Source organism: Heterodontus francisci, chromosome 18 (genome assembly GCF_036365525.1).
Source record: "Heterodontus francisci isolate sHetFra1 chromosome 18, sHetFra1.hap1, whole genome shotgun sequence".
Taxonomy (NCBI): domain Eukaryota; kingdom Metazoa; phylum Chordata; class Chondrichthyes; order Heterodontiformes; family Heterodontidae; genus Heterodontus; species Heterodontus francisci.
The window spans coordinates 50,908,899-50,932,627 of record NC_090388.1 but is presented as its reverse complement, the minus strand read 5'-3'; the positions used below and the strand labels follow the sequence as shown (position 1 = coordinate 50,932,627).

Genomic DNA, 23,729 nt, shown 5'->3' with positions numbered 1-23,729 from the left:
CTTGATTCCGGGAGGTTCACAGTGGATTGGAAAACCGCTAATGTGACTCCCCTGATCAAGAAGGGAGGGAGACAAAAAGCAGGAAACTATAGGCCAGTCAGCCTAACATCGGTCACTGGGAAAATGCTAGAGTCCATTATTAAGGAAGAAATAGCAGGACATTTAGAAAAGCTTAATGCAATCAAACAGAGTCAACATGGTTTTGTGAAAGGGAAATCATGTTTGACAAATTTGCTAGAGTTCCTTGAGGACTTAACAAGCAGAGTTGATAAAGGGGAACTGGTAGATGTAATGTATTTGGATTTCCAGCAGACATCCAGCAGATAAGGTGCCACATAAAAGATTATTGCACAAGATAGGAGCTTACGGTATTGGGGGTAATGTATTAGCATGGATTGAGAATTGGTTAACTCACAGAAGACAGAGAGTCGGGATTAGTGGGTCTTTTTCAGCTTGTAAAGATGTAACTAGTGGAGTGCTACAAGGATTGGTCCTAGGTCCTCAATTATTTACTATATATCTTAATGACTTGGAGGAGTGGGCAGAGTGTAATATATCCAACTTTGCCGACGATACAAAAGGTGGGAGGGCATGTTGTGATGAAGCCATAAGGAATCTGCAAGGGGATATAGATAGATTGAGTAAATGGGCAAAAACTTGGCAGATGGAGTTTAATGTAGAAAAGTGTGAAGTCATGCACTTTGGTAGGAAGAATCAAAAGGCAGACTATTATTTAAATGGAGAGAGACTCCAAAAAAGTGCAGCACAGAGGGATCTGGCTGTTCTTGTGCATGAAACACAAAAGGTTAGCATGCAGGTGCAGCAAGTAATTAAGAAGGCAATTGGAATTTTGGCCTTTATTGCTAGGGGGTTAGAGTTTAAAAATAGGGAAATCTTGTTCCAACTGTACAGGTGAGGCCACACCTGGAGTACTGTGTACAGTTTTGGTCCCTGTATTTGAGGAAGGATATACTGGCATTGGAGGCAGTTCAAAAGAGATTCACAAGGCTGATTCCTGGGATGAAGGGGTTGACTCATCAAGAGCGGCTAAACAGGTTAGACCTTTATTCACTAGAGTTTAGACGAATTAGGGGTGATCTTATTGAAACGTACAGGATTCTAAGGGGGCTTGACGGGGTAGATGTTGAGATGATGTTTCCACTAGTGGGGGAATCTCAAACTAGGGGCAATAGTTACAGAATAAGGGGACACTCATTTAAAACTGAGATGCGAAGGAATTTCTTCTCTCGGAGGGTAGTGAATGTCTGGAATTATGAAAGTATTTAAAGAGGAAGTAGATAGATTTTTGAAATATTGGGGAGTTGAAGGCTATGAGGAGCTGGCACGAAAGAGGAGTTGAGCTCTTGGGCAGATCAGCCATGATCTTATTGAATGGCGGTGCAGACTTGAGGGGCCGAATGACCTACTCCTGCTCCTATTTCTTGTGTTCTTATATATCTTGCAAGGTCTTGCAGTTTTTCTTCTCGAGTCCTGTCTGGAGCAACAGTTGAGTCTAAATCTTTAAAGTGTTCTGCTGGCTCCAAGTTAGAGTCTTTAGGATGTTTCAGAACTAAAAACATGCATTTAATTTCAATGTTATTTTTTTCTAGAATGTCAGTTTTAAAACTTCTTGGCAATCTAGTTGTGTATGACCTCAGTGCACCACCATTGTTATCCTATATGTAAACACATGCAGGATGTTGTAATTCTGTAAAATACAATGCATTTCTAGGTTCTTTGTTTTTTCAGCTATTGTAAGCACTTTGTTATGTGACATGTACAGAAACATCCAGCTACCATCATTGTGGCAGCTGTTGATCAAAATGGAAACTTAAAGCTCTGGAAATTAAATAAAAGTAAGCTGCTTATTGTGATGTTTAAAGTTTGAAAGCATTTTCAAGGCTGTAATTTGCTTTTAGGAGTTGGCATGACTGTTAACCCAACCTTGAGGGTTTTTTTTTAGCTGCCTTGTAAAGTTTTGCTGACATTAGAATGAGGAATTTAGGTTTATATTATCAGTCAGGGGATTGGATACTTTCCTAAAATATTTTTAAATAAATAAAGTGGACAGTATGAGTGAAATACCAGTTTACTGGTTAGAATTCCAACTTGTATGCATTTTGTGGTTGCTTTTCAGATATGACATGGGTTCGATGTGGAGTAAAACTTCCAGTAGACTGTCCACTAAATCATTTCAATGTCAGGCACAGTATGTGTCAGATGCTGAGTGAAAGTGTCTCTACTATAACCCAAGAACATGAATCTTTATTCCAGCCGCAGAATAGAACCCCCAGCTATCCCAGCATATCATTTCTATTTCCCAATTCAATCATTTAGAGACTTGAGTGAGCCTGACATTTCAGTTCCATTTTCAGGCAGATGTATGCAATCGAGCATGCGATCATTAGAAACTGGGTTTAAACTGCCCCAGACTCACTTTGTGTAGAACGTGTACCATCTATTGATCAAGGCTGAAACAGGATCCATGTCCCAAAGGTGAAAGAACAGTACACGAACGTGGCCGTCTGATTTCCTGCTGATTCAATTAGATATTTTTGCTTTTCCTCCTTCCGTGTGTGTACTCTCTCTGATCAGCTGCTTGTGTTTTTGTTCAGGAATATGGAAACCAGCTTCTACCGATCAGCGCAAAGGTGAAGAAAGCTACTGTCTTTCTTAATCCTGCTGCTTGCAAAGGGTAAGCGATTTCTCCTGAGGCCGATCATGCCAGCTGTTTTTTTTTTATTGAAGGATGGCAGTGGTCCTACTTCTCAGTAGAAATATTGCACAGTATAAATGCATTTTATCATCCAGTATTTAGGAACATAGGAACAGGAGTAGTCCATTCAGCCCATCGAGCCATTCAGTACAATCATGGCTGATCGTCCACTTCAATACCTTTTTCCCCACACTATCCTCATCTCCCCTTATGTCATTGGTATTTAGAAATCTGTCAATCTCTGCTTTAAACATACTCAATGGCTGAGCTTCCACAGCCCTCTGGGGTAGAGAATTCCAAAGATTCACAACCCTCTGAGTAAAGAATTTTCTCATCTTTGTCCTAAATGGCTTCCATCTTATTTTGAAATTGTGTCCGCTGATTCTAGACTCCCCAATTAGGGGAAACATCTTAGCTGCATCTACCCTGTCTATCCCTTTAAGTATTTTGTAGGTTTCAATGAGATCACCTCTCACCCTCTGAAACCCTTGAGAATACAGGCCCAGTTTCCCTAATTTCTCTTCATACGATAGTCCCGCCATCCCGGGAACAAGTCTGGTGAACCTTCGTTGCACTCCCTCTATAGCAATAATATCCTTCCTAAGGCAAGGGGACCAAAACTGCACACACTACTCCAGGTGCAGTCTAACCAAGGTTCTATACAATTGAAGCAAGATTTCACTACACTTACCAGCAGTGTGGCAACAAAAAACAATATTTTATCACTATGTCAGTATTATTTTAGACTGAACAATTATGAATATGGAGTGCTTTAAATCTTCCATTTTTATGTAAAGTGACTTTCACCAGCTCTTAACAACATATATTTGAATAATTTGTCATGTTTTTAGCAAGCAAATTAAGCTGTGTGGCCTTCTGCACAGTCAGATGTAACAGTAACAATGTAATCCCTCTGGTGCCTAAAGATATTTACAGCGCAATGAGTCAGAGATAGAAACTTGGATGAACACTCAGACTAATTATTGAAGTGCATTAAAGGCCTGATTATTTAAATATGTTAAATTGGCACCAAGATGAATATAATGTACTATGCTACACAAAAAAAAGCATTTATATTGCACCTTTTACAATCTCAGGACATTCCGAATAACTTCACAGCCATTGAAGTACTTTTGAAGTGTAGTCACTGGTAACAAGGCAAGCTAATTTGTGCATAGGAGGGTCCTACGTACTGGGACTTGCTAAAATTGCAAAGGTGTATATAGATGCTCTTTCTTTAATAACTATGTGAAGTGGCAACCAATGCTAAATATGTACTCTCAATGACAGATTGGAGAGAGGCACCAGCAGACTGTGTGAGCAGGAGATCAGTAACTGGTCCTAGCTCATTTTTTTTCATTATATATGAATCACCAAACATTCTTGATAAATCAGTAAAAGTGCATGCAACTCAGCTGTCGGCACATCATTTGATAGTAGGGCTCAAGAAACTGCTCTAATCTCTAATGTTTACATCTAATCCCTTCAGAAAAGCAAGAAATCTGTTCGAAAAGAATGCAGCACCAATTTTACACCTTGCTGGACTCGATGTAACAGTAGTTAAGGTGAGGATTCAGTCAGGAAATTGGACTGAGCATAAGTTATACTGTGAATGACAGAAACTTAGAATGAAGTGACACCCAGTTGTGACCTGCACAGTGAGATACATAGTAAATTCATAGCACTGTGAATATAGCTGATTCACATTCTTAAACATATCAGTCTAGGGTTTCTTAATACCCATACAATCAAATAGATGAAAACAGTGACATTTAATTCAATTAATCTGATTAATCTGAAAAATAGGCACTTGTCTTAAATTAGAACTTGAAATGTAATCAGCAATTTTGCCGCTCAGAAAGAGGGCATATTAAAGAGAGATGCTGTGGATTCTTAACTTGCAATGGGTTGATTAGGGTTTTGATGTGAAGGGTTAAGTAAATTTTAAACTATTTTTGTTGGTGACTATTACAGGTGAATCACTGCAACAATGCTGTGCATTATAAAGGAGTGGTTTCTGATTTGCCCTGGGGATTGCTGATTATACCTGTACGCCGCCTCGTACAATCCCATTGTCTACATGAATCAGCTCGGGTTACGCCATCTGGATATTCAAAAGCAAAATATAGAAATGTAATAGGTTTTGAGCAAGTGAAAGGGGGAGGGTGGGAAAAAGGACAAACGGAAAGGTCTGTGATAGGGTGGAGGGCAGGAGAGATTAAATGACTAAAGGTTTCATGGTGCAAGGCCAAAGGGAGTGGTAATGGTACAAGTAAATAAACAAAATATGTGTCTAGAGGAGGTATGAAAGGCAGGATCCTGAATAGCTGCCATCCAAAAGCAAAGTCAAGGATGTATGAGAGAAAAACCAAACCAGCAAAGACAAACAAGACAAAATAGGGATGGAGGTTACAATCTAAAATTGTTGAACTCAATGTTGAGTTCAGAAGACAGGAAAATACTCAGTTGAAAGATGAAGTACTGTTCCTCAAGCTTGCGTTGAGCTTCATTGGAATTCTGCAGCAGGCCAAGGACAGAAAGGTCAGAGTGGGAGCAAGATGGAGAACATTCAACTTGTTGAGAATTTTTAGCACCATATTATGCAAATCAGTGCTTGCTCGCAGATAGCTGTCATGATGCCTTGATTTTAAGGCAGGCAAAGGTGCTTCATATCTGATCAGGCCTATCCTGTGGAGCTGTGGCTCAGTGCATCTCGATGGTATCTGAGGACGGCAGTTAAACTCAGGTATCCATCATAGTAATCATAGAACACACCGATGGCATGTTGAAGCAGCATTTTACATGTCTGGAGCTGTCCTCCACTATAGCCAGAGCTTCAAGGTCTGTGATAATCTTCAGTAAATTGCATAATTTTCTGGACAAAGAGGTATTCTCATGAAGGTCCTGGAGGAGGAAGGCCCTCAGTTGCAGCAAGGGGTTGGGGGGGGTGGGGGGGAGGGAGGTGGGGAGGTGGTGTTAATCTGTTAATTGTATATCAGTGGTTTGATTATATGCAGGTGAAGGGTGTTAACTGGGGTCTTAGTTGAGCACGTATAAGCCGACACTCACTGAGACTGGTGGAGGGTTTTGAGTGAGGAGCTACATGTTTGTAATTCTTTTATTCTGCACAATAAATGTGAAACTGAGTAAATGTAGGCTCCAGCATTAGCCTTCCATAACAAGCTTTCTGAAGTTTAACAGGGGGGTGGGTGGGAGTCAGAGAGGGGCAGGAACAGTTTGAAGATACGGCAGAGTAGAACCCAAGGCCAGCTTTCAGTAAAACAGTCAATCTTCTATTTAAGTTTGAAATGTGCCCATTACATTAACAGTCTTGTCTACATCTTCCATTCACTGCACAAGTATGTCTTCACCTTCAGTGCCTTAAATCTTTCAAGAAACGTACCAATAGTGTATTCATACCCTGATGAAACATGCTCCTATATCTTTTGAAGAACGCTCTATGCACTCAGTAAACATATTTTTAATGTGTGAATCCCTACTGTTTGTTTCCATTGAGCTTTTCCTTGGCGACCGTGCATGGTACTACTGGCCTTGGGGCCTCTATCATACATAACTGTACCATGGACATTAACAGAGTTGCCACATACATTGTGATGGACTGACTTTTTCAACGCCTTTGTGAACATCTGGAGCATGCTGCTAAACAGTTTCCAGTGACTACACTAAAAGCATATTTTTAAAAAAATGTTCCAGTGAAGCATAGATCCCTTGACTCTTCAGCCAAGGCAGTATGCAAGCTGGCCGTCCTGACAGGTTCTTCCTTCTCCACTGCTACCACCTGATCCTGTTTACTTGTGTGTGTCACTCAGTGCACTCCCTCCAGTTGAGTGTCTTCAATCCCTCAGTGTGGATTTATCTGAGCTCATGTTTGTGAGGGATAGAGTGAGTATGTGTTATGAAGTGCTGGCATGTTAGAATGCAGTGGGACCTGGCCAGGCTTCCTCTGAGAAAATTGGAACCAAACAGGAAAGGAAAATAGGTTATGATAGTAGCCTTATGAGCTGCCACCATATATAGCTTTCGGTAGAAGGAGTGACATATTTTGTTGCCAGTGAGTGAATGAGAGAATAGACTTTCATAAACCTTACCTGGTGACTATCTACCTACATCCAGCATCCTCGCTAACCTCCCTTCTCAGACCTTTTTCCTCCATAAGAGGTTAGGGGACAAATGTTAGGAGGTGCTACTATAAATGTTCTTTCCCTCTTATTGGCTGCTTAGTGCAACCAGGTTAGAAGCAGTCAGAAGTTACAGTTGTTAACATGACAGGTAATGCTTAGATGTCAGAATGCAGCCCACGCAGGTTTGATGACATATACATGCAACATGCAGAGGTGAGAATTCTTTTGGGCTGAATGAATGCCTGTGAAGGATGTGAGTAAAGGAACACTTCCAGGTAAAAATAGGGATGCTGGATAATTGACATTCATGATAAGATTTACAAATACTTTATTGCAGTGTAAGGGAAGGTAATGTGTCATACATGCTGAATTTTTTTATTCGTTTGTGAGATGTGGGCGTCGCTGGCTAGGCCAGCATTTATTGCCCATCCCTAATTGCCCTTGAACTGAATGGCTTGCTAGGCCATTACAGAGGGCATTTAAGAATCAACCACATTGCTGTGGGTCTGGAGTCACCTGTAGGCCAGACCAGCTAAGGACCTCAGATTTCCTTCTCTAAAGGACATTTGTGAACCATTTGGGTTTTTACAATGATCGACAATGGTTTTATGGTCACAATTAGACTAGCTTTTTTAATTACAGATTTTATTAACTGAAATCAAATTTCACCATCTGCTGTAGTTGGAATTGAACCCTCATATCCAGAGCACTAGCCTGGGCCTTTAGATTACTAGCCCAGTGACATTACCGCTACACCACCGCCTTCCCCCTATATTAAATTAATGGACTGCATTAATGGAAGGTAGTGTGTTCTGTTAACTTCATTAAACTGATAAAGTCATTAAAGTTATTCTAGTACTGGTTCCAGTTTCACTCTATGATAACGGTGGCATTCATGCTAGTTGCTGGCTCTTCCCATTCTCCCTTGGGTTCTGCAGTGCTCATTCCAAAGAGGATCTGCCTCAACCTCACTTCCTTCAATAGGATTTCAATGGTCTCAACTGAGAAATTACTTGTTCTCTAGATTCCTATGCTCCTTACAGCTTTCAAAACCTGATCATGCTGACTGCCTCGAGGTTTCAAATCCTACAGAAGGACCTGACTTCCTGCCCACATTACGATAGACGCTAACCCTAAAAAAGCACATTGGATTGGTGCACTAAAAATCAGCTATTACGTTTTTTGTACTACCCCACTTCTGGTCATGCATGCTCCTGACATTAAAATCTATGCTATTGGTTCAGTAACTGCATGGTCTTAGTACCCTTTGGGCATTCTCCTCTACTTGTACTCACTGTTACAGACAAAACATCATGAACTTTGTGGCAGTTGCATGACAGCGTGGTGTAGAGGGTAGAATCAGCAACAAGTGGGCAGAGATAGTAGCAAACCAGGTGTCACAAAGTATATTTACTACCATGATGGATCCGTCCTTGCACTCTCCCTTCACCTTTCCAGGGAATTCATATGGTTAGAGCCATCCCCATGAAATAAACAGTCCCATTCAACAAAATAAAGTTGACCTCTGAAATAAATTCATTAAACTATGCTAAAGCCTAACCTCAGCTTTAAACCTAAAGCCAATTTTCCCTCAACACTATCCCAGGATTTTGTTTGAGATGGCATGGCAGGCAGCGGGTTGGGAGAGTTTGACACTGATAACACTGCAGAGCTTAATGGAGACTGGCAGAAACTTGTTAAGAGTTAAAAATATAAATTAGTCTTCAATAGTAGCAGGAAATCGCTGAACTGGTAGCACATTTGATTAAGTCTGAACAATACGAATTGTAGGAGGTGGTCAAAAAAACTTTACCTAATTTTGCAATATCTAATGACCAATGAAAAAGGCCAACTTGGAAATAAGAAGATAGATCAAGAACTGGCACTGTAAGAATTTTAACCCCTGGAAGTGACTAAACAAAAGGGGCATATTTTCTTCTGTGGTTTACAAATTCCATCTACAACACAAAGCTCATCTTCCACATTCTGTTTTCTGTTTGTTTCTCCTTACCCTTATTAGTCTCACTGAGGTCTTTCAGCTCTGTGTTTTATGTACCTGTGATTACCTCCTTTTACTTATTGTTCTCCCTCAGATTTTAAATGATTTAATCTTTTCTACAGAAGTTAAAAATGTTTGGAATCATTAGTATGTCTGAGTTTCTGTCCTTGCAAGTTGTTTACTTGATTGGTGTTGGAATTAATAATGTTTGGGGATTTTCTTTAAAATACTGTAAATGTACGGCATGTTTGGGTTTGCTCAGCTTGTGGTTGTTTTATATATCTGGGTTACTCTGTACAATTCAATGTGATCTTTTTCCGGTTCCTGTTGCAGACTGATTATGAAGGCCAAGCAAAGAAGCTCTTGGAGCTTATGGAGGACACTGATATGATTGTTGTTGCTGGAGGGGATGGCACCTTACAAGAGGTACGACCAAAATTTGACATGTCAGTGTTTAGCACGTATCTGGCCATATGCCATTTAACGATAAAACCTACCTACTCAAGATGGCACACAGGTGGCAGGAAGGGAAGTTGCAAAACTGACTGGAAATAATTTCATCACACGTCTCAAAGAGTGGAAATGTCGTTCTTTGGCAAATCAGTGTGTTGTGCATGAGAGTGGTAGGATGCAAGTTTGATTCTGTGAATCTGTACAGGGTGAACAACTATGCTGTTGTAGAGATGAGCTTAGTGGAGATCAGAAAGGAACCATGGGAGAGTCAACCTAAGTTACTTCATAGCAGATTGGCATTGGTGGTGGCTACCCTCAAAACTGAGGATTGATGAATGCAGAGACAGGTGGGAAAGTGGAGCATCTGCTTGTGGCTGGGTACGGAATAGCACTGGCATACGTTTGCAGTAAATGTCTGATCGAAATCTCAGCAATTGATCTGCTCACTATATCATCTTTGATTTTCCTGTCAACAGCCTCATGTAGAATTTCTGTAAATTCAGTTCTTCCAAACCCGTGACCGCTACCACCTAGAAGGACAAGGGCAGCAGATGCAAGGGAACACTACTAAGTTCCCCTCCAAGCCACACATCATCCTAACTTGGAACTATGTCACCGTTCCTTCACTGTCGCTGGGTCAAAATTCTGAAATTCCATTCCTAACACCACTGCTGGTGTACCTACCCCCTCAAGAACTTCAGTGCTTCGAGGAGGCAGCTCACCACCACCTTCTCAAGGGCAATTACGGATGGGCCATAAATGCTGGCCTAGCCAGCAATGCCCACATCCTATGAACAAATAAAAATGTTTTTTGTTGTTTCTCCATGGTGACACATCCAGGAGGTGGTACTTCCAACTCCGTGGATACTTTAGTACCATATCTGGGTCAGATGGAGTGGAAAACCTGCTTGAACAAGAATGCCTTCTTGTCCAGTCTGACTTCTTGCTGTCACTCCTCAGCTCAGGTTCCCCTACTTTGCACACAATTTGTTAGAAGTTGCATTTCAAACTGTAGAGATTGTGATTCAACACCAGGACTGACAGATTGCAGGAAGGAACGAATCAAGTGAGTATACTATAAAGCATTTTACCAATAACTTGTCATCCAAGCTTACAGCAAGCCAAAGGATTAAATGGCGATCCTCAATAGTGCTTTATACTATTAATGATTATCTTGAACATTCTAATGCTTTTGTTCAATTTTTCTGTTATTACTTTATCAATTGAGGATGGGGTATGGGGAAGATGGGAGAGCAACTAGTTTGGATGAGTTATTAAAGGACATGATTTTTGTTTTGGTCCTAAACCCGGATATAGTTCAGCTTAAATGGTATTTACATTTCACACACACTAGCTCATTGAGAAAAATATCCATGACAAGTAGAAATGACAAGAAAAATATTTTAATTAGTGGGTCAGACTGACCTTTGGTGTGTGTGACAAACTGACCCTCAAACTCTCAAAATGCAGATCTCTTTTTATGTGATTGACTCCACCTTCCTACCCCTCCCCCACTAATTACCTGTATCTGGATAGATACTTGAGACTCCGCCATTCCAGAGGCTGCACTATTCCAGAGTCCCTGTGCTTTATTTATAAGCAAAATCTGTGCTTTGCAAACATGGAATTAGTTTGTATTAAAACAGGTCCCAAATTACAAGACCTACCTATATAGGAATGGAAGATTACCTACAAGAGTCAAATATGCATGTAATGCTTTCAGATCTTTCTTGGCATGTCGGTATTGAACTGTTAGAGGTGTTACATTAGCTGGCACCAGATTGATTTTTATTGAGTAATCTGAAAACTGCATTGGTGGGGAACAAACACTTTGCTTTAGAAATATTGACGCTGGATGGTGCTTTCACTTTTTTTCTCTTTGGACACTAGGTAATAACTGGGCTTCTTCGCCGCGAGGATGAGGTAAGCATTTCATGTCTCAGATCATGGTCCAAGCTGAGTGTATAACTTCCACTGGTGTAAATGCATGGAATGAAAATCATAATTCTTATGTGTGCGTTCTCCCGCTTACTTTGGCAGTTTACTTATATGATTGATACATTTGTTTTATTTAGCAAGCTTTTGTTTTGAAGAATTTTTTTTTCATTTCTACGGTAGAGTTTAGAGTTCATTGACTCATATTTCAGTGGTGACATCTCTTCCGCTTGCTTCTGCTAGCCCCGAACCAAGGTCTAGTGTAGAAGCAGGGTGGACAGTAACATTTCTACAGAAAAACACATGGTAAAAGATGTCTGCGCTTGGATTTGAGGAGTGAAAAATACAGTGTTGTTCTGTGATAGTGTCTCTTGGCTGACCATTGACCACAACTAGCTGTATAAAATGCTAGTTAGGCCACAGCTTGAGTACTGTGTACAGTTCTGGGCACCACACTATAGGAAGGATGTGATTGCACTGGAGAGGGTGCAGAAGAGATTCACCAGCATGTTGCCTGAGCTGGAGAATTTCAGCTATGAAGAGAGACTGAAAAGGCTAGGGTTGTTTTCCTTGGAGCAGAGAAGTCTGAGGGGAGATATGATTGAGGTATGCAAAATTATGAGGGGCATTGATAGGTTAGATAGGAAGAAACGTTTTCCCTTAGCGGAGGGGTCGATAACCAGAGGGCATAGATTTAAGGTAAGGGGCAGGAGGTTTAGAGGGGATTTGAGGAAAGGTTTATTCACCCAGAGGGTGGTTGGAATCTGGAACACACTGCCTGATGAGGCGGTAGAGGCAGGAACCCTCATAACATTTAAGAAGTATTTAGATGAGCACTTGAAACGCCATAGCATACAAGGCTACGGGCCAAGTGCTGGAAAATGGGATTAGAATAGATAGGTGCTTGATGGCCGGCACAGACACGATGGGCCGAAGGGCCTGTTTCTGTGCTGTATAACTCTATGATTCTATGATCATGAAAACACTCATTGTCTTTAGTTTTCTGGTTAAAGGAAATAGATAGAACTACCTTTTTATATTTCCAGTGTTTCTGCTCTTTTTAGGCTGTCTTTAGCAAGATCCCCATAGGATTTATTCCATTGGGAAAGATGAACTCCTTGAGCCAGGCACTGTATCCTACCAGCAAAGAACAGGCCAGGTAAGTGACAGCTAAAATTCTGAGCTACTTTGGTGAGGAGGTACGGATGATGGGAGATGGTTACACATTCCTAGGTTTGTGTCCAATTGCATATAAAGTAATTGTGTAGATAATCATCTTTCCTGTTGGCTTCCTTTGGGTAGCATTCCATTTTGCTCCTGATGACCAGTGTTGGAATTATTACTAGAATTTATGTGGAGCTGATTGCTAAAGCTGTATGTTATTGTTTAAAAGGACTGGCCAGTTTGATGGGAGAGGGGAGGGAAGATGTGCACCCTTACAATTCTTATTTTATTCTGTCAGTGTTTGCACATTGCTGAAGTCAGGTTGTGTCACATTAGCTTCTGCTACTCCTGTTTCCCCGTGTCATTGCTATGAAGCAAGCACAAGGACAGGCTGAGGGCTGTACTTTCTCCGATACGTAGAAAGTGCTTTTGACTGTATTGCAGATGATTCGAAAACTAATTTCCTTCACCTTCCAATTTTCTCCCTTCTCATGAAGACACTGGCAAATGGTGTGAGTTCATGGGCACCCCCTGCCCACCCCACTCTCCAGTAGCTCATCAAAGGTTCACTTTTCACCTGTGAGCTGGACACTGTGTTGACAAGTCACTACGACACGGTCAGAATCACAGCTGAGGCTGATTCTTTTTTACCTGATGCTCATACTTTTAGCTGGAGTCACTCGGTAGCAATCTGGAGGGAGCACTTTTTTATTTTGTCATTTCTCCTTCCTTTCCCTCCTTAGACACTCAAGCCAATTATAAACCCTTACTTATCATTGTCCAGGCTGAGATCAACTAGCTGAACACAGTTAGGGGTTTAAACCAGAATCATTCCTGACCTAATGTGGCTTTCTTTCACACTGGTGGTACATTAACCAAATAAGCCATCAGAGAACCTCAGAAGTTTTTTGTATCCTCAGCATTTTATTTTTGCGTTGCTGAAAATTGCCTTATAAAGCTCTAGCCTCCACTACACTCTGGTCACATTTTTCACTGCTGTGTGTTGCAGACAAATTTTAAATGCCACACTTACTATTGTGAAAGGAGAGACTGTTCCCTTGGATGTACTGGAAATAAAGGTAAGTATTTCCCACTGATTATTCATACTTGTGTAGTCTTACAGAATAAGCTGCAGTAGCCTGAATTATCAAGGGGTTTATCCCTTTGTTTAAGGTAATTTTAAAAAACTCTAATAGATCTCCCATGGCATTGTGAATGGGTAGCCCAGTCTCTGGCATGATGTTTGCTGTACCTAAATATGACAGCAGTTCAGGCACCACTGTCGTATCGCTAACTTGCTGAACAAATAAAACATGACTGCTTTTGAAGTATTTTTACTTCAGCTTGCTGCTACTGAAAGAAGAATTGTAACAATTTTTATCCACCACTTTACAGAACTTATTTAATGTACAAGTAACTTTGTTTTTCCTTCCCCAAAACCTCTAATTCTCATTACCAGTCATTTGCATTATAATATTTTTGTTCTACCTCCCATGGTGGATTTCAGTACTTTGTTTATTCTTCTACTTCGACCTCCCAAAGCCTTCCTTTTTTCTCCATTGTGTACAAGATTAAAAAATGTATTTTCCCCTACCTTTCCATGATGGGTTTGCAGTTCCAGCTGAAGCAATCGTTTCTGCAAAGGGGTTTTCCCCACTGAGTCTTTAATTATTCAAAGGCAAGCAGGTGGTCATATACCATGATCCCAGCCTGGCTGACTGATCACTTCTGGCTATAGTGTCTGGGGTTAGCAAGGGAGTATCATGTGGACATCCCCTGTGGCCCCATTGCAAACTTAGTTATTGTAGTTCCACAGGGGCAAGATTCTAAATCCTGAAATGTTTCTCTTTCACACATGGAATTTGTTCACAGCGACTGGAAAACGCAAGGCCCAAGTGAAATGTCCAACTTGAGAAGCAAACAAAATACTGCGGATGCTGGAAATCTAAAATAAAAACAGAAAATGCTGGAAATACTCTGATGAGAGAAAGAAATGAAAGGTTAATGACCTGAAATGTTAACTCTGTTTCTGTCTACTGCCTGACCTGCTGAGTATTTCCAGCATTTTCTGTTTTTATTTTATTTAAAAAAGACAAGGTTTTTTATGTTATATTGTTTGACATCTGTAACAAAGTATGATGTCTGCAGTGTGTGACAGATGTATGCTAAACCAGGGTTAGACAGACCTAATGTTCCCAGACAGAAATCTTGAAGCTCTGGAGCAAAATTACATTTTGATGCAATCAGTAATCCAAGTGCAAATTGCATGCAAAATTGCACTGCTTTTCAAAAGTTTTTTTGCTCACATTTCCACTCAAACCTAAAACATGCCATGAACCAGTGCAATCGGGTAGCATTTTCGAACATAATTTTTTTTTTTAAGTTTTGCATTAAAAATATTCCTTGATACATGTAAGACTGGTAATGTGTTCCGCTTTCATGAACAAAGCTGACAATGGGTTTATCATAAAAAAAGCATTTTTAATCAGAAGGCAGAATTTTCCCCTCCCCTCCAAACCCTCTAACAACCCCCTCCCCCCTCCCTCCCTCCCCTCTAAACCCCTCCCTCCCTCCCCTCTAAACCCCTCCCTCCCTCCCCTCTAAACCCCTCCCTCCCTCCCCTCTAAACCCCTCCCTCCCTCCCCTCTAAACCCCCCCTCCCTCCCCTCTAAACCCCCCCTCCCTCCCCTCTAAACCCTCCCCTCTAACCCCTCTAACCCCCCTCCCCTCTAACCCCCCTCCCCTCTAACCCCCCTCCCCTCTAACCCCCCTCCCCTCCCCTCTAACCCCCCTCCCCTCCCCTCTAACCCCCCTCCCCTCCCCTCTAACCCCCCTCCCCTCCCCTCTAACCCCCCCTCCCCTCTAACCCCCCCTCCCCTCTAACCCCCCCTCCCCTCTAACCCCCCCCCTCCCCTCCAACCCCCCCCTCCCCTCCAACCCCCCCCCCTCCCCTCTAACCCCCCCTCCCCTCTAACCCCCCCCTCCCCTCTAACCCCCCCTCCCCTCTAACCCCCCCTCCCCTCTAACCCCCCCCTCCCCTCTAACCCCCCCCTCCCTCTAACCCCCCCCTCCCCTCTAACCCCCCCCTCCCCTCTAACCCCCCCCCTCCCCTCTAACCCCCCCCTCCCCACTAACCCCCCCCTCCCCACTAACCCCCCCCTCCCCACTAACCCCCCCCCTCCCCACTAACCCCCCCCCTCCCCACTAACCCCCCCCTCCCCACTAACCCCCCCCTCCCCTCTACCCCCCCCCTCCCCTCTAACCCCCCCCTCCCCTCTAACCCCCCCCCTCACCCCCCCCCACTAACCCCCCCCTCCCCCAACCCCCCCCCCCCTCTAACCCCCCCTCCCCTCTAACCCCCCCCTCCCCTCTACCCCCCCCCCCCAACCCCCCCTCCCCTCTAACCCCCCCCCCTCTAACCCCCCCCTCCCTCTAACCCCCCCCTCCCTCTAACCCCCCCCCTCCCTCTAACCCCCCCCTCCCTCTAACCCCCCCCCTCCCTCTAACCCCCCCCCTCCCTCTAACCCCCCCCCTCCCTCTAACCCCCCCCCCTCCCTCTAACCCCCCCCCCTCCCTCTACCCCCCCCCTCCCTCTAACCCCCCCCCCCCCTCTAACCCCCCCCCCTCCCTCTAACCCCCCCCCTCCCTCTACCCCCCCCCTCCCTCTAACCCCCCCCCCTCCCTCTAACCCCCCCCCTCCCTCTAACCCCCCCCCCCTCCCTCTAACCCCCCCCCCTCCCTCTACCCCCCCCCCTCCCCTCTAACCCCCCCTCCCCTCTAACCCCCCCTCCCCTCTAACCCCCCCCTCCCCTCTAACCCCCCCCCTCCCCTCTAACCCCCCCCTCCCCTCTAACCCCCCCCTCCCCTCTAACCCCCCCCTCCCCTCTAACCCCCCCTCCCCTCTAACCCCCCCCTCCCCTCTAACCCCCCCCTCCCCTCTAACCCCCCCCTCCCCTCTAACCCCCCCCTCCCCTCTAACCCCCCCCTCCCTCTAACCCCCCCTCCCCTCTAACCCCCCCTCCCCTCTAACCCCCCCCTCCCCTCTAACCCCCCCTCCCCTCTAACCCCCCCCTCCCCTCTAACCCCCCCTCCCTCTAACCCCCCCCTCCCTCTAACCCCCCCCTCCCCTCTAACCCCCCCCTCCCCTCTAACCCCCCCCCTCCCCTCTAACCCCCCCCCTCCCCTCTAACCCCCCCCTCCCCTCTAACCCCCCCCTCCCCTCTAACCCCCCCCTCCCCTCTAACCCCCCCCCTCCCCTCTAACCCCCCCCCCTCTAACCCCCTCCCTCCTCCCCTCTAACCCCCCTCCCTCCCTCCCCTCTAACCCCCCTCCCTCCCTCCCCTCTAACCCCCCTCCCCTCCCTCCCCTCTAACCCCCCTCCCCTCCCTCCCCTCTAACCTCCCTCCCCTCCCTCCCCTCCCTCCCCTCCCTCCCATCTAAACCCCCCCCTCCCATCTAAACCCCCCCTCCCATCTAAACCCCCTCCCTCCCCTCTAAAACCCCCCTCCCTCCCCTCTAAAACCCCCCTCCCTCCCCTCTAAAACCCCCCTCCCTCCCTCTAAACCCCCCCTCCCTCCCCTCTAAACCCTCCCTCCCTTCTAAACCCCCCTCCCTCCCCTCTAAACCCGCCCTCCCCCCTCTAAACCCGCCCTCCCCCCTCTAAACCCGCCCTCCCCCCTCTAAACCCGCCCTCCCCCTCTAAACCCGCCCTCCCCCCTCTAAACCCCCTCCCCCCTCTAAACCCCCTCCCCCTCTAAACCCCCTCCCCCCCTCTAAACCCCCTCCCTCTTCCCCTCTAACCCCCCTCCCTCCCTCCCCTCTAACCTCCCCTCCCTCCCCTCCCTCACCCCCCTCCCCTCCCTCACCCCCCTCCCCTCTAACCCCCCTCCCATCTAAACCCCTCCCTCCCCTCTAACCTCCCCTCCCTCCCCTCTAACCCCCCTCCCCCCCCCTCCCCTCTGACCCCCCTCCCCCCCCTCCCCTCTGACCCCCCTCCCCTCCCTCCCCTCTGACCCCCCTCCCCTCCCTCCCCTCTGACCCCCCCTCTCTCCCTCCCTCCCCTCTGACCCCCCTCCCCTCCCTCCCCTCTGACCCCCCCTCTCTCCCTCCCTCCCCTCTGACCCCCCCCCCTCTCTCCCTCCCTCCCCTCTGACCCCCCCCCCTCTCTCCCTCCCTCCCCTCTGACCCCCCTCTCTCCCTCCCTCCCCTCTGACCCCCCCTCTCTCCCTCCCTCCCCTCTGACCCCCCCTCTCTCCCTCCCTCCCTCTGACCCCCCCTCTCTCCCTCCCTCCCCTCTGACCCCCACTCTCTCCCTCCCTCCCCTCTGACCCCCACTCTCTCCCTCCCTCCCCTCTGACCCCCACTCTCTCCCTCCCTCCCCTCTGACCCCCACTCTCTCCCTCCCTCCCCTCTGACCCCCACTCTCTCCCTCCCTCCCCTCTGACCCCCACTCTCTCCCTCCCTCCCCTCTACCCCCTCACTACCTCTGTTCTTCCTCTTCTTTCCACGTCCTCTGTCTCTCTTTACTTCCCTCCCTTCTCTCGCTCCTTTCCGCCCTCCCTTCTCTCGCTCCTTTCCGCCCTCCTTCTCTCGCTCCTTTCCGCCCTCCCTTCTCTCGCTCCTTTCCGCCCTCCCTTCTCTCGCTCCTTTCCGCCCTCCCTTCTCTCGCTCTCTCGTTCTCTCTCGCCCTCCTTTCCACACTCTCTCTCTCTCTCTCTCTCTCTCTCGCCCTCCTTTCCACACTCTCTCTCTCTCTCTCTCTCTCTCTCGCCCTCCTTTCCACACTCTCTCTCTCTCTCTCTCTCTCGCCCTCCTTTCCACACTCTCTCTCTCTCTCTCTCTCTCTCTCTCTCTCTCGCCCTCCTTTCCACACTCTCTCTCTCTCTCTCTCTCGCCCTCCTTTCCACACTCTCTCTCTCTCTCTCTCTCTCTCTCTCTCTCTCGCCCTCCTTTCCACACTCTCTCTCTCTCTCTCTCTCTCTCTCTCTCGCCTTCCTTTCCACACTCTCTCTCTCTCTCTCTCTCTCTCTCGTCTCTCCTTTCCACACTCTCTCTCTCTCTCTCTCGCCTTCCTTTCCACACTCTCTCTCTCTCTCTCTCTCTCTCTCGTCTCTCCTTTCCACACTCTCTCTCTCTCTCTCTCTCTCTCTCTCTCTCTCTCTCTCGCCTTCCTTTCCACACTCTCTCTCTCTCTCTCTCTCTCTCTCTCTCTCTCTCTCTCTCTCTCTCTCTCTCTCTCGCCTTCCTTTCCACACTCTCTCTCTCTCTGTCTCTCTGTCTCTCTCTCTGTCTCTCTCTCTCAAGCTTAGGTTACTGACAGGTAGGTAAAGTAAAATTCGCAGATAGGTTTAATAATGTTGCATATAATGTTTATTTCCTAGCATAATGCTTTTGTGGAAAGAAAAGTCATGCTGAAGGCTTTTATTGTCGCAACTTTTCAGCATGACATTACAGTGAGATTCCAATGATTTTGCAGGAAACTGGACTAATTGAACAGCTACTGCCCTTGGTATATTGCAGTGTTTAGTTTTGTTCATTCATAGGTGTTTGTTGCACAGCTTATCTGTGCAATTCAGGTTCTGAATCTAATTTCTCCTATTGTTTCTCTAGGGTGATAAAGACCGTCCGGTGTTTGCAGTGTCTGGGCTGCGATGGGGAACATACAGGGATGCATCTGCTAAACTCACCAAGTAAGAGGAGAGAGTAAGAGAAAAGTATAAGTGCATTAGAAAGCATGGTGGAAAAGACAGGCCTTGACATTGGATGCTTCATCTTAAAGCTTAATCAGATTTTACAATTTTAAAAATACCTGAGACTGGATATTACCCTATTTCTTTCTTAGCTATAAAATACCTTATTATAGGGTACCGAGAATGACTACAGATAATATATTCTCACAATTGGGCGGCTGATTTGTTCTGCTGCTGACATCTTTTCTCAGTATTTGCACCTAGTGACCAAGACAGTGCCGTGACCCAGACATTTTTTTAATCTGGATTATGACACGAGATGTTCTGCTTTCAGAACTTCAGAAATTGGTAGTCAGAAAATTCTAGAATGAGGGTATTCTGTTTTGCATTGCAAATCCAGACAGGGTGGTCCCGCTTAATTATTTTAAACTATATTAGATTGTCAGTTGTATGTTTCTGTGGGTCCCATAGTATACAGTATAACTGTTCCATTTCATACCATGCCTTTAAGAAACTTTTTTTGAACACAGTGATAAAATACGTTAATATAATTTTAAAAAACAGCCAGACACTCATCGTAAAATCAATTAGCAATATAGTCAATGTACATATTTCACAAACGTGATTCCACAAACTGCACTATCTCAGCACTGCCATTAGGGTGAGGTGACAATTCGAAGAGAATCAATTCCACATGTGGATGGTGCAAATATGTGAATATTATGCAACAGCCAGAGCGGCAGTAGTGGCAGTGACCAGTTCTCAGAAAGGCTGTTGACAGGCGTTTGGCAGATTCTTGACTAATCAACCTCTTGGCCCAGCAATGTGATATTGTGTGGAAGAAGAGGCTTAAAACATGGACAATTAAAATGGAGCAAAAACAAATACTTCATTTTCATGTTTGCAGATATAGAGCAAAGCATTCGTTTTCTATATTACAACCGTGACTACATTTCAAAAGTACTTAATTGGCTGTGAAGTGCTGTGGGACATCCAGAGTGTGGAAAGGTGGCATATAAATGCATGTTCATTCCTTCTTTAATGCTCCCACTCTTTACCATAGCCTTCTTTCTGTTGTATTGCTTAGTATTTGTGTTTTACAATGAGTGTTTCATCTGTTCACAATGGTGCTTTTATCCCTTTGCAGGTATTGGTATCTTGGTCCTCTCAAAGACAAGGCATGTCATGTGTTCAGTATATTGAAGGTGAGTGCTTGTTTTTAATGTGGAGATTTTTTAAATCTTCCCATTCCTTGGATTATGACGGCATTATTGGTAGGGTACAAACTTGAGGGATCTCGTACGAATCTTACACACTTAGTGCTGTTTTTTGTTTCAAGGGGTTATGTTAATGAGACTGGACAGTCCCCATCTCTCCTAATTTAAAGAGCCTAGGCCAGAAGATTTGGTTCACCTTTATTCTCTTGATTGTTGAGGTTTGCATTAACTGTGCAATAAACAGTATATAACTTTGGGTGGGACATTTAGGAACAAATTACTTTTGGCTTACTCTGCCTGAATCTGATTATCAATAACAGAACAGCTAAAGAAACACCAGTTTACAAAAGAGGAAATAAATCTGATTGTTTGAAGGCAGTTTAATAGTACAGATCAAAATTGTAGTACATGTACACAAATTCCTCCATGGTCTCACCCCTCCCTATTTCTGTAACCTCCTGCAGCTCTAGAGCCCTCTGAGTCCTCAGTGTTCCTCCAACTCTAGCTTCTTGTGCATCCCCCACTTCCTTTGCTCCACCATTGGTGGCCGTGCCTTCAGCGGTCTCGGCCTGAGCTCAGGAATTCCCCATCAGAATCTTTATGCCCCTCTGCCTCTCTGTTCCTTTAAGATGCTGCTTAAAACTTACCTCTTTGACCAAATGTTTGGTCACTTGTCCTAATGTCTCCTCCTTTGACTCGTTGTCAATTTCTGTCTGATTATACTACTATGAAGCATCTTGGGATGATTTACTACCTGGATTTCTTGAGACTACGATGTTGTAATGGCTGTTAATCTGAGGCAAATCCAGTCATCGCTAATTACAGGCTATATTTCTATGTTTGCTGTCTAGGAATGGCCACCAACCCACCAGATCTCCATTGCATACCTGGGCCCCACAGAGAGACTACCAGAGCAATCAGAAGAGAGGCCCCCAAGGGCCAGATTGTGGAGACGTATATTAAGGAGACTGGAGTTATACTGGGCAACTCCCAAAGAGGGTGAGGTGCTCGAATGCTTTTAATCTTATTGCTCCTTTTAGTACTAGTAAGGTATTGTCACCTCACTACGTTTACATGATAATGCATAATGAGTTTGCTATTTGCAGACTCGGCGGGCGGAGTTCCGGAGCGGTAAGTATATAAAAAAAACTTACCTCGGGGATTCTTGGAGCAGACTCGGAAGGCGGAGTTCCAGAGCGGTAAGTATATAAAAAAAAACTTACCTCGGGGATTCTCGGAGCAGACTCGGAGGGTGGAGTTCCGGAGCGGTGAGTATACAGAGTAAGTTACCTCGGGTGGAAAAAAAAAACAGAAAAAGTGATGTCACAGGAAAGCTGTGACCTGATTGGCTGGTAGGGAATCTGTACCGAATTTGAAAATAAAACTGATAAAAATTGATTAAAACACGAATTAACTAATTAATAAGTAGAGTAACTAAACCAGAGGGAGGAGATTACTGTCTTTAGTCAGCATTTACTATTTATTGTAGAAATCTAGCTCTAGGAACCATATAGTGAAGTGTATCATAATTTAGTAAGGATTTAATAAGTATTTATTTTATATCAATTAACTAATTAGGGATAGAAATGACAGTTAGAGGGGTGAAGTGCTTCACCTGTGAGAGACTACATCTGCAGGAAGCGTACCCAGTTGCAGCTCCTCACAGACCGCATGGATCGGAGCATGCAGGTGGCGGAAAGCGTCATAGACAGGAGTTTTAGAGAAGTAGTTACATCCAAGGTGCAGGCAGATAGATGGGTGACCGCTAGAAGGGGCAGGCAGTCAGTGCAGGAATCCCCTGTGGCTATCCCCCTCTCGAACAAGTATACCGTTTTGGATACTGTTGAGGGGGATGGCCTATCAGGGGAAAACAGCAGCAGCCAGAGCAGTGGCACCACGGCTAGCACTGTTGTTCAGCAGGGAGGGACAAAGCGCAGAAGAGCAATAGTTATAGGGGACTCTATAGTCAGGGGCACAGATAGGTGCTTCTGTGGACGTGAAAGAGACTCCAGGAAGGTATGTTGCCTCCCTGGTGCCAGGGTCAAGGATGTCTCTGAACGGACAGAGGGCATTCTGAAGGGGGCGGGTGAACAGCCAGAGGTTGTGGTACACATCGGTACCAATGACATAGGCAGGAAGAGTGACGAGGTCCTGCAGGAGGAGTTTAGGGAGTTAGGTAGTAAGTTTAAAAAACAGGACCTCTAGGGTTGTAATCTCTGGATTACTCCCTGTGCCACGTGCCAGTGAGGCGAGAAATAGGAAGATAGTGCAGCTAAACACATGGCTGAGCAGCTGGTGTAGAAGGGAGGGTTTCAGATATCTGGACCATTGGGCTCTCTTCAGGGACAGATGGGACCTGTACAAGAAGGACGGGTTGCATCTAAACTGGAAGGGCACTAATATCCTGGCTGCAAGGTTTGCAAGCGTCACTCGGGAGGGTTTAAACTAGTGTGGCAGGGGGGTGGGAACCAAAGCAGTAGGACAGCCAGTGAAGTAAATGAGGAGGACATAGTAAATAAGGCCAGTAGGACTAAGAGGAAGAGCAGGCAGGGAGATGTTGCTGAGCACAGCGGGACTGGTGGTCTGAAGTGCATTTGTTTCAATGCGAGAAGTATAACAGGTAAGGCAGATGAACTTAGAGCTTGGATTAGTACTTGAAAATATGATGTTGTTGCTATTACAGAGACTTGGTTGAGGGAAGGGCAGGATTGGCAGCTAAATGTTCCAGGCTTTAGAAGCTTCAGGCGGGATAGAGGGGGATGTAAAAGGGGTGGGGGTGTTGCATTACTGGTTAAGGAGAATATCACAGCTGTACTGCGGGAGGACACCTCAGAGAGGTCATGCAGCGAGGCAATATGGGTGGAGCTCAGGAATAGGAAGGGTGCAGTCACGATGTTGGGGGTTTACTACAGGCCTCCCAATAGCCAGCGGGAGGTAGAGGAGCAGATATGTAGACAGATTTTGGAAAGATGTAAAGGTAACAGGGTTGTAGTGGTGGGTGATTTTAACTTCCACAATATTGACTGGGACTCACTTAGTGCTAGGGGCTTGGATGGGGCAGAATTTGTGAGGAACATCCAGGAGGGCTTCTTGAAACAGTATGTAGATAGTCCAACTAGGGATGGGGCCATTCTGGACCTGGTATTGGGGAATGAGCCCGGCCAGGTGGTCGAAGTTTCAGTGGGGGAGCATTTCGGGGGCAGTGACCATAATTCCATAAGTTTTAAGGTACTTGTGGATAAGGATAAGAGTAGTCCTCGGGTGAAGGTGCTAAATTGGGGGAAGGCTAATTATAACAATATTAGGCAGGAACTGAAGAATTTAGATTGGGGGCGGCTGTTTGAGGGTAAATCAACATCTGACATGTGGGAGTCTTTCAAACGTCAGCTGATTAGAATCCAGGACCAGCATGTT

The 23,729-nt window shown here is 45.5% G+C and overlaps 1 protein-coding gene across 1 annotated transcript in view; it reads left to right on the top strand.

Annotated features, from left to right (window-relative positions):
* agk (acylglycerol kinase) overlaps positions 1-23,729 on the top strand; it is a 50,162-nt gene that overhangs the window by 12,931 nt on the left and 13,502 nt on the right. The window contains exons 3-11 of the mRNA XM_068050735.1: positions 2,616-2,695; positions 4,206-4,281; positions 9,191-9,283; positions 11,201-11,233; positions 12,310-12,404; positions 13,419-13,488; positions 19,019-19,098; positions 20,246-20,303; positions 21,167-21,314. Of these exons, the coding sequence (XP_067906836.1) occupies positions 2,616-2,695; positions 4,206-4,281; positions 9,191-9,283; positions 11,201-11,233; positions 12,310-12,404; positions 13,419-13,488; positions 19,019-19,098; positions 20,246-20,303; positions 21,167-21,314 (733 nt within the window). The remainder of the gene's footprint in view (positions 1-2,615; positions 2,696-4,205; positions 4,282-9,190; positions 9,284-11,200; positions 11,234-12,309; positions 12,405-13,418; positions 13,489-19,018; positions 19,099-20,245; positions 20,304-21,166; positions 21,315-23,729) is intronic.